Raw genomic sequence first — 10,574 nt, 5'->3', positions numbered from 1 at the left:
TGAGGGGAGGAGGGACCGTGACATCCAACAGCACCTCCCGACCCCTTCTTCTGTCACCGTGCTCCACCTCCCGAACCCCAAACCGACACCAGCGTGTGGTGCCAGACAGTGTGGGGCAGCAGGAGGCGGCCAAAGGCTCTGGACTCTGCCAGCACTGGGCTGGAAACCCCCGTTTTGTGACTCTGTGTGCAGGAACTGTCATCATGTCCCCAAACCTCGGTGCGGAGGTGACCATCGTGCCGCTATCAGCCCAGCGCGCCCAGAGCAGGCGGAACCGGGGCGTCCCCGATGCCGCTGTGACACCTGAGGCGATGCTGAGGGCAGCAGGGCAGCACTCGGGGCGCGGGGACGGCACTGCCGGGAAAGCGGCGGAGGGGACAGAGGGGGGCTCACCGCGGCTGCCTCGGCCGGGCGGTGCCGGGGTGACGCTGGGGACACCGGGGCAGGCGGGGCACGGCCGCCGGCGGCGCCTCCCCGCTCCCCCCGCCTCCGCTCCGCTCCCTCTTCCTCCTCCTCCTCCTCCTCCTCCCGTCTCCCTCTCCCGAGCCAGCCCGGCCGGGGGAGGAGCCGGCCGCGCACAAAACCTCCCGCCCGGCCCCTCCGGGCCCCGCAGCGGCACCGGCACCGGCGGCGCCCAGCGCCCGCCCGGGGCCATGCGCGCCGCGGCGGGGCCGGGGCCGGCGGGGCCGGGGCAGGGCGGCGGCCGCCCGCGGCCATGAGCGCGGCGGGGCCGGGCGGCGGCCCCGGGCGGCGGCGGCGGGCGGGGGGCGGCGGGGCGAGCCCGGCGGGGCGGCCGCGGGCGGGGGGCGGGCGGCGGCGGCGGGCGCTGCGCTCGCTGGGCAGCCTGGCCGGGCGGCTGCTCCGCACCTGGGCGCGCCTGGCCGGGGGCCGCGGAGGCCGCCGCGCCGCCCCCGAGGATGACGAGGGCGGGTTCCGGGGGGGGTCGCGGCGGCGGCTCGGCGGGGCGGCCCCGGCGGCGGCCCCGGGGGGCGAGGCGGGAGCGGGCGAGGCGGGAGCGGGCGGCCCCGGGGAGCGGCCGCCGGGCGCGCAGGGGCTGCGGAACCACGGCAACACCTGCTTCATGAACGCCGTGGTGCAGTGCCTGAGCAACACGGCGCCGCTGGCCGAGCGCCTGGCGCTGGGCCGGTACCGCGCCCGCGGAGAGGTCACGCAGCGGCTGGCGGCCCTGGTCCGCGCGCTCTGGACCCGCGAGTACACCCCGCAGCTCTCCGCCGAGTTCAAGGTACCGAGCGGCCCCCGCCCCGCGGCCCCGGCGCGGCCCCGGCCCCAGCGGCATCCTCAGCAGCACCGGCACAGCCGGCTCACAGCACCCGGCACACCCCGCTCACAGCCCCCTCCAGCCCCCCGAACCCACTGCCACCCTTCCCAGCCCCCCGAACCCACTGCCACCCTTCCTAACGCCCCCAAACCCCCAGAACCCTTCCCAGCTCACATCAGCTGCTCCCCTGCCTCACCCTCCCGTGGACCCTGCCCTGCCAGACACCCCCAGCCCTGCTGCTGTCACCTCCCTCTGGCCTGGCCCCTGTCCCCGGAGCCCCCCGGGTGGGTGAGCTGCCAGCCCCGGCCGTGCCCAGAGCCCTGAGGTTGAGCTGGAGCCGGCTGGGATCACGGGGAAGGCAGGATGTTGTCCCAGGAGCCAAATTCAGTGGCCTCAGGCTCTGTCCCTGAGTGTGTCACAGCTCTGCCAGTGTGCCAGGGGACAGGGTGCCAGGGGCATTGCAGCATGGTCAGCCCGGCATCGCAGCTCCCCACGCTCAGGGACACGTGTCCCCTGCCCGAGTGACATTTCCTCGGTGCTGCCAAGAAACTGAACTTTGCAAAGTGCCCGGGGGAGCTCCCGGGCAGCCGAGCCCCGCCCTGGGATGCGCTACACGGGGTTGGTGCCATCGGAGCGCTCGGGGCAGGTGGGACCCGAGGGTCCCCATGGCTGGACCTGCCCATCTGCACTTCATTCACTTCATTGCGGTTTTCCCTGTGTCCCCTCCTGGCCGCTGGAAGCTGGGACACCACAGAGCCTCTGTCTCTGCCCCCACTGCTCTGCTGGCCCCTGGCGTGGCCGTGATGTCCCTGCAGAGGCAGGACAGGGCAGAGGCTGTTCCAGGGATGGTGTTGGGGTGGGTGCTGAGCGTGACCCCGTTGATCAGCGCCCGCCCCGCCCGTGTCTTGCAGAACATCGTCTCCAAGCACAGCTCGCAGTTCCGGGGCAATGCTCAGCACGACGCGCTCGAGTTCCTGCTCTGGCTGCTGGACCGAATGCACGAGGACCTGGGCGCCGCCTCCCCGGCCCAGCAGAGCCGCGGCCCCACGCAGGTGGGTGCCCCCGGCTCGGGGGAGGCGTTCAGGCCAGGTCTGGGACCAAGGACACCGGGATGCGGTGCCAGGCGATGGATGGAGCCGGGCCCCGCCCCGGAGGGGATGGGGATGCTGCGGTTCGCGGTGGGAGCCGAGTGCTGCGGGGCCGGCAGGGGTCGGGGTGCTGGGAGAGTGGGGGTGTGGGCAGGAGCCCATCCAGCTGAGCATCCCGGCTCTAGGGGCATCCTGGTCCTTGGATGAGGAGGAGATGCAGCCCCCCCGTCTCTCCCTGCCTCCAGCTAAACCCGCTGTAATTACAGCTCGGCGGCTTTGCTGCTGGCAAAATGAGTAATTAAGTCTTCTTCAATCCATCTGCGCTCAGGCATTGCCCTGGCCCTGGCCCTGGTCCTCCCTGCCTCCTCCTGCCTCCTCCTGCCGGCTCCTTCCCGGCTCCTTCCCTGCTCCTTCCCCGCCTGCTCCTGCCCGCTGGGCGCCGCCTGTTGCAGGAGATGGATTTGAGCTGTTGCTGTTTGACCCATGAGCTCAGCCCAGCACTGAGCTGTCCCCACGCTGGGGGTGACACCCAGCCCAGCACTGAGCTGTCCCCGCTTTGGGGGTGACACCCAGCCCAGCACTGAGCTGTCCCCGCTTTGGGGGTGACACTCGGCCCAGCACTGAGCTGTCCCCGCTTTGGGGGTGACACCCAGCCCAGCACTGAGCTGTCCCCGCTTTGGGGGTGACACCCGGCCCAGCACTGAGCTGTCCCCACACTGGGGGTGACACCCAGCCCAGCATTGAGCTGTCCCTGCTTTGGGGGTGACACCTGGCCCAGCATTGAGCTGTCCCCACACTGGGGGTGACACCCGGCCCAGCACTGAGCTGTCCCTGCTTTGGGGTGACACCCGGCCCAGCCTCCAGCACTGTCCCAGGGACAGCCTGGCTGTGGTGCCCATCTCCAGCACCTCTGGAGAGGCTTTGCTGCCTGACCAGGGCCCTGCTGCCATCCCTGCCCCGACCTGAGCTGTCCTCAGCCCTGCCACCTTCCCTGGGACATTTGGATGCCCCAGGCTTTTTGGGGGAGCCCGGCAGCTCCCATTAAATGTCAGTGCCCATGTGTGCCATGAGCTGTGGTGTGACACTGCCTGTGTCATCTGGAGGCTGTGCCACCTGGAGGCTGTGCCACCTGGAGGCTGTGTCACCTGGCTCTAGGGAGGGGACCCTTGGTGTGTCCCTCAGCACCTGCGGTTTTGCCTGGCACCCCCCAGTTTTGGCTCCTTTTGGCGATGCCACCCGAGTGGCACTCATGTGCCCTGTCCTTGGGGAGGGATGCCCAGCAGGGGTGGGACCCCAATAAATGTCTGGGGTGAGGGGGGACCAAAGTGGGCACCAAGGCTTGGCTGCCAGGAGGAGGAGGCACCCCTTGGGTTTTTGGGGAATTCTGGGGGCCCTGTAGGGCACAGACACCATCCAGGTCCCCTCTCAGCCACTCCAGATGGACCCCAGTGCCAGCCAGACCGTCAGGACACGTAAGGCTCAGCAGGACCTGGTGCCAGCAGATGGCATTGAGGAAAATCCACCTCTCGGCCAAAATCCTCAGTGATTTTCAATCTTACTCATGGAGACACCAGAAAGTCACTGTCTTACCCCAGAACAGCCCAGGTTTTTTACTGACACTGCCTGGAGGGCACAGCAGTGCCAGGCAGGCAGGTGCCAGAGTCTCTTTGGCATCACTTTCAGCCCATCCTCGTGCCATGGGGACACCAAAGCTGGGCTTGGATCCCTAGGACGTGTCCCTGAGCCCCTGAAGGACACGCCCCTCACCCCGTCACCTCACTCAGCACTTGTCTCTTGCCCCTGCAGCCTGGCAAGGACGGGAGCAGCAGTGGCAGCAGGTCCCCCCCAGGCACCCAGCACCCCCGTGGGCAGAGCTTTGTGCAGAGCCACTTCCAGGCCCAGTACAGGTCAGTGGGGCACAGATCCTGCACAGGGGGCTTTGACCTTCTGTGAGCCCTGGGTGGGCACTGTGAGCCCAGGGAAGGGATGAAACGGGGAGGATCTCCATCCATCCATCCATCCATCCATCCATCCATCCATCCATCCATCCATCCATCCATCCATCCATCATCCAATCATCCATCCATCCATCCATCATCCATCCATCATCCATCCATCCATCCATCCATCCATCCATCCATCCATCCATCATCCATCCATCCATCCATCCATCCATCATCCATCCATCCATCCATCCATCCATCCATCCATCCATCCATCCTTCCATCCATCCATCCATCATCCATCCATCATCCATCCATCCGTCCATCATCCATCCATCCATCCATCCATCCATCCATCCATCCATCCATCCATCCATCCATCATCCATCCATCCATCCTTCCATCCATCCATCCATCATCCGTCCATCATCCATCCATCCGTCCATCATCCATCCATCCATCCATCATCCATCCATCCATCCATCATCCATCATCCATCCATCCATCCATCATCCATCCATCATCCATCCATCCATCATCCATCCATCCATCATCCATCCATCATCCATCCATCCATCCATCATCCATCCATCCATCCATCCATCATCCATCCATCCATCCATCATCCATCCATCATCCATCCATCATCCATCCATCATCCATCCATCCATCCATCCATCCATCCACCCCAGCCATCGCAGCTCCTTCCTCTACAAACAGTCGAAAGTTGTCCAAGGCCAGGTTGGACAGGGTTGGAGTGACCTGCTCCAGTGTCAGTGTCCCCTGCCCATGGTGCTGTCCCTGCCCACAGTGGGGTCCCTTTCCACACCTGCCTGGCACTCATGGCATGCTCAGGCCACCCTGTCCCCAAGCCACGGCACTGCAGGCAGCAGGGGACACATCTGGCATCACAAGCCCTGCCTCCTCTCTCAATTAATCCCTCGTCCTATATATGCAAAAGGCACTTTAATTATCCCTGTTCCACGTGCCAGAGCCGTCTGTGCACTGAAGGATTATTAATTCGTGTGGCTGTTTCCCAGGGAGCTCAGTGGCTCTTCAAGGTGACAAATAACGAGGACTTGGGATTTTGCTTTGGATTTTAATTCATTTTCCCCCTTTTTGTTGAACAAAAAAGGCAGTGGAAAAAAAAAATTAACCCCCTCTAAAAACCCCAAAACACAGAAAACAAATCAAAAAAACCAACCAATCCTCCCCCCAAGAAAACAGAATTAAGAAGAATCAGCAGTCAGTGGCTGTTGGTATCTGGGATGATGAATTTGGGATGTGGTGTCTGGGACGATGGATTTGGTGTGTGGTGTCTGGGATGACGGATCTGGGATGGTGCATTTGGGCTGTGGTACCTGGGATGGTGGATTTGGGCTGTGGTACCTGGGATGGTGGATTTGGGCTGTGGTACCTGGGATGGTGGATCTGGGCTGTGGTACCTGGGATGGTGGATTTGGGCTGTGGTACCTGGGATCAGCCCCAGGGCAGGCTCTCGGGGGCCGTGCCTGCTGTGCTGACACTGCCCATCCATCTGCCAGGTCCTCCCTGACGTGCCCTCACTGCCTGAAGCAGAGCAACACCTTCGACCCCTTCCTGTGCATCTCCCTGCCCATCCCGCTGCGCCAGACCAGGTGAGCCCGCGGGACGGCAGCTCCGAGCAGAGCAATTTGCATTGGTTGGGGTAAATAACGAGCGCGGAGGCGGCGGCAGCCCCGGGGCAGGCGGCAGCGGTGCCCGGTGGGTGTGTGCCATGCGGGGCTGCCCCGGCGGTGCTGAGCCGTGTCCCCGCCGTGTCCCCGCCGTGTCCCCAGGGCTCTGAACGTCACTCTGGTGCTGCAGTGTGAGCGCTGGCGCTTCGTGCGGGTGGGCCTGGCCGTGCCGCTGCTGGGCACCGTGGCCGACCTGCGGGAGATGGTGGCGCGGGAGGGCCGCGTCCCCGCCGAGCAGGTAACGGGGCGGGCGGGGGGCGAGGAGAGCGGAGCGGGGAGCGGGGTGCGGGGAGCGGGGTGCGGGGAGCGGAGCGGAGAGCGGAGCGGAGAGCGGAGCAGGGCGCGGGGAGCGGAGCGGGGCGCGGGGTGCGGAGAAGGGAGCGGAGAGCGAGGAGCGGAGCGGGGAGCGGAGCGGGGAGCGGGGAGAGGAGCGGGGAGCGGAGAGCGAGGAGCGGAGAGCGAGGAGCGGAGAGCGAGGAGCGGAGAGCGAGGAGCGGAGAGCGGGGCCGGCCCCGCGGTGCTGATGAGCGCCCGTCCCGCAGGTGATCCTGGCCGAGGTGTCCCCGCGGGGCCTCCTGCGCTCCCTGTCCGACCCCGAGGCGCTGCGGGCGGCCGGCGAGGCCGCGCCCGTCTACGCCTTCCAGCCGCCGCCCGCCCGGCGCGCAGGTACCGCCCCGCGCCGATTGGCTGCGGCTGCCGGCCCGCCCCGCGCCGATTGGCTGCGGCTGCCGGCCCGCCCCGCGCCGATTGGCTGACAGCTCCCGGGCTGTGCTGGGATTGGCGCTGGGCGGGGGGGCGGCAAGGACCCTGTGATTGGCGGGAGGCCGTGGATCCCTCGCTGTGATTGGTGGGAGGAAGTGGATCCCTCACTGTGATTGGCGGGAGGCCGCGCATCCGTCGCTGGGATTGGTGGTGCAGTGGATCCTCACTGCTGTGATTGGTGCAGCTGCACCCCACTGGGAATGGGGGAGGCAGTTTCTGCTGGGATTGGTGGAAATGGATCTCTTTGACTGGGATTGGTGGGAGCTGTGTCCTCTCTGCTGGGATTGGTGGGACCGGTGGTGCTGGGCAGGCCTGTGGCACTAATTAACTCAGTGCTAACGAGAGCCCCTTGTTTCCCTCATTCCTCAGGGTGTCCCCGCAGCCTCCCCACGTCCCCTGCAGCGCCACGGCCGGAGGGGCCTCGCCTGCTGCCCAGCGCCGCCCGCTCCTCTGACTGCCTGCACCGCGCACCCGGCGGCCGCATCCTGCTGCTGCTCTGCAACACAGCGGGCACGGGGCCGCAGCTCGCCAGGTACTGCCACCTGCCTGGCACCTGCCTGCCTGCTGCCTGCCTGCTGCCTGCCACCTGCCTGTCACCCTGTCCTGCCTCCTGCCTGCCACCCTGTCATGCCCACTCCCACCCGTGTGACACCCAGCCCTGTGTCCCTGCTGCCTGTGCCCAGGTTCGGGCCGCCGCTGGTGCTGCGGGAGGAGCGCGGTGTCTCCTGGGAGCAGCTGCAGCAGAACATCCTGGCCCAGCTGAGGGGGGTCCTGCGGGGAGAGGTCCGGCCACAGGTGAGCCCAGGGAACAGCCCTGTCCCCTCAAAGCCATCAGAATTTGGGGGCTGGTTTTGCCCCGTGTCCCAAGGCCTGGCTTGGCCAGGTGCTGCTGCTGGGCAGGGGATCCCTGTCCCCTGGTGACCCCAGTCCCCTCTCCCCTCACAGGGCACGGGAGCCCTTTTCCGGATCCGCCTGGCCGGGGGCTCGGCCCCCTGCACCTACCTGTCCCCTCAGGATCCCCGTCCTCTCTGCCACCCTGCCATCGACAGGTAAGGGGCTGCAGGGACAGGACTGTCCCCAGGACATCCCCTCAAGCCCTGGGGGTGGTTAGTGGCATCACCATGAGTGGGCACAGTGTCCCTGTGCATGTGTTGTCGCCATGGGTGGCCAGTGGTGACACCTTGAGTGGCCACAGTGGTGGTCACTCTGCTGCCCCAGCACTGGGGCCCCGGCCCAGCGTTCCCCCTGTGGGAGGTGGTGGCTGTCCCTGCCTGCCACCACGGGCTGGCAAGGAGGTGTTCCCATGGGGACAGGGGTTCTGGGGACATCTCACCCTGTCCTCCCCTCAGGGCTCTGCAGCTGTGTGGGGCCGGGGGCCCTCCCCACGTGAGGCTGACAGTGGAGTGGGACACGAGCACCAAAGAGCGGTGAGTCCCCTGTGCCCGGGCTGGGGGGACGCCCTGGCACTCAGGTCACCCTCACTGGTGCCACGTCCCCCCCAGGCTGTTTGGGAGCATCCAGGAGGAGGTGGTGCAGGACGCAGAGAGCGTGCGGCAGCAGCAGCAGGCACACGGGCAGCAGCACAGCTGCACCCTGGACGAGTGCTTCCAGCTCTACACCAAGGAGGAGCAGGTAGGGGCACCTCGGCAGGCCCACCCCTGGCACAGGGGCTGCGGGCGCTTGCAGCGCTGGGGGGGGCTGTGGAGCTGCCGGGGGTGACAGGGAGGGAGGGAGGTGTCCCTGACGTGGTGTCCCCAGCTGGCCCCGGACGATGCCTGGCGCTGCCCGCACTGCAAGGTGCCCCAGCAGGGCACGGTGAAGCTCAGCCTGTGGACGCTGCCCGACATCCTCATCATCCACCTGAAGCGCTTCCGGCAGGTGGCCGAGCAGCGGCACAAGCTCACCACGCTGGTGAGGTTCCCGCTGCGGGGGCTGGACATGGCCCCGCACGTGGCACAGCGGGGCCAGCCCGGGGGGCAGCTCCTGGGGCGCTGGGCGCCCTGGCAGCCGCCCCTGCGCCTGCCCCCGGGCTGCCCCCGCGACCACCTGTACGACCTGTACGCCGTCTGCAACCACCACGGCAGCATGCAGGGCGGCCACTACACCGGTGAGCGGGGACACGGGGGACGGGGGGGGTACAATGGGGGTGTCGTGGGGCAGGGCGGGGCAGGGGGCAGCCGGGGGGCAGGGGACATGCAGGATGGCATTGCAGCCACCCCAGAGCACCGGGAAGTGTACCCCAGCACCGCCCCACTCCCCTGGTGTTTCCCTGCACCCTGGGGCCAGGGGCATCCCGGGACAGAGCCCCCGTCCCCGCTCACCCCGTGCCCCCTCGCCCCCAGCGTTCTGCTGCAACGCCCTGGACGGGCGCTGGTACAGCTACGACGACAGCCGGGTGGAGTGGGTGCGCGAGGCCGAGGTGAGCACCCGCAGCGCCTACATCCTGTTCTACCAGCGCCGCCGCGCCGCCGGCTCCGGCACGGGTGAGCCCCAAATCTCTGACCCCGCAGCCCGGCACTGCCGTGTGCTCACCCACAGCCCTAGGTGTGACCCACACCCGGGTGCTCACGCCTGTCTCTGCCCCCTGCACACGTGTGCACACAGCCCTGCTGCGCCATCTCTACGCGTGTGCTCCCTCCCCCCCAGCCCACCCTGTCCCATCCCCGGCTCACTCCCACCCCACCCTGTCCCATCCCCGGCTCACCCCCACCCCACCCTGTCCCACTCCCGGCTCACCCCCAGCCCACCCTGTCCCATCCCCGGCTCACTCCCACCCCACCCTGTCCCACTCCTGGCTCACCCCCACCCCACCCTGTCCCACTCCCGGCTCACCCCCAGCCCACCCTGTCCCACTCCCGGCTCACTCCCACCCCACCCTGTCCCACCCCCGGCTCACTCCCAGCCCACCCTGTCCCACCCCCGGCCCTCGCCCCGCTCCCCACGCTGGGTCCCCCCGGGCGGTGCCCCCGGCCCACGCCCGCCGCTCCCCATAGGCTCCGCCGCCGCCGCGGGGCACTGGGTGTTCCGCCTGGCCGCCTCCGAGCCCCGCACCGACCCCGACTGCTCGGGCTCCGTCGGCGCCCCGGAGAACGGTGAGGCTCAGGATGCCCGGCCCCCGGTGCCCGCCGCGCCCCCCGCCCGCCCTGACCGTGGTTTCCCCGCAGGCGGGTTCGAGGCGCGGCCGCCGGTGCGGGGTCTGCAGGGGCTGCACGGTCGCAGCCTCAGCGTCCGGACCGCTCCGGCCGCACCCCCGGGACAGGGGGAGCCGGGCCCCCCCCGCGCCCCCCGACGGCTCCGCCGGGCCGCCAGCGCCGAGGGGACCCCGCGCCGGCCGCCCCCGGGTGCCGGCAGCCCCGGGGCCGCGGGGCCGCGGGGGGACGCGGGTGTCGCCCCGGGCCGCTGCCCCCCCGGCCCCTCGGCGCTGGGGCGGTCGCGGAGCTCGGCCAGCCTGCCCCCCCGGGCCGAGGCGGGGCTGCGCAGATCCGCCTCGCTGGGCAGGGCCGCGGCGGGGCCGCCCCTGGCCGCCCGCGGTGCCCCCGGGGCCGCCCTGCAGCGGGGCCGGCAGCTCCCCGGGCCCCTGCGCCCCTCGGCCGTGCCCGAGTCCAGCTTCTGAGCCATGGACGGGGGCACCACCCCAGCAGCTGTACAGCAGGTCCTGAACGGATCGGGGAGCTCCCCGACGGCGGGCGTCTCGCCACAAGGGTGCCTCAACCAGGGACCCCAAACCGGGGGTGTCCTGACCTGGGGGCTCCCAGCCCAGGGACTTCTGAGCCGGAGCAAAACCAAA

The 10,574-nt window shown here is 68.5% G+C and overlaps 1 protein-coding gene across 1 annotated transcript; it reads left to right on the top strand.

Moving 5' to 3' along the window:
- Positions 1 to 203: 203 nt before the first annotated feature.
- On the top strand, positions 204 to 10,400 carry USP43 (ubiquitin specific peptidase 43). The gene is made up of 15 exons (XM_036394830.2): positions 204 to 451; positions 844 to 1,243; positions 2,191 to 2,331; positions 4,174 to 4,274; positions 5,855 to 5,947; positions 6,128 to 6,263; positions 6,568 to 6,691; positions 7,157 to 7,319; positions 7,471 to 7,582; positions 7,733 to 7,836; positions 8,137 to 8,214; positions 8,290 to 8,419; positions 8,546 to 8,894; positions 9,130 to 9,270; positions 9,781 to 10,400. Exons 1-15 carry the CDS (start codon positions 204 to 206, stop codon positions 10,398 to 10,400), a joined length of 2,940 nt encoding a protein of 979 aa, XP_036250723.2.
- Positions 10,401 to 10,574: the final 174 nt, after the last annotated feature.

The sequence above is a fragment of the Molothrus ater genome, chromosome 19 (assembly GCF_012460135.2).
Source record: "Molothrus ater isolate BHLD 08-10-18 breed brown headed cowbird chromosome 19, BPBGC_Mater_1.1, whole genome shotgun sequence".
Classification (NCBI taxonomy): Eukaryota; Metazoa; Chordata; class Aves; order Passeriformes; family Icteridae; genus Molothrus; species Molothrus ater.
This window is presented reverse-complemented; position numbering and strand designations above follow the sequence as displayed.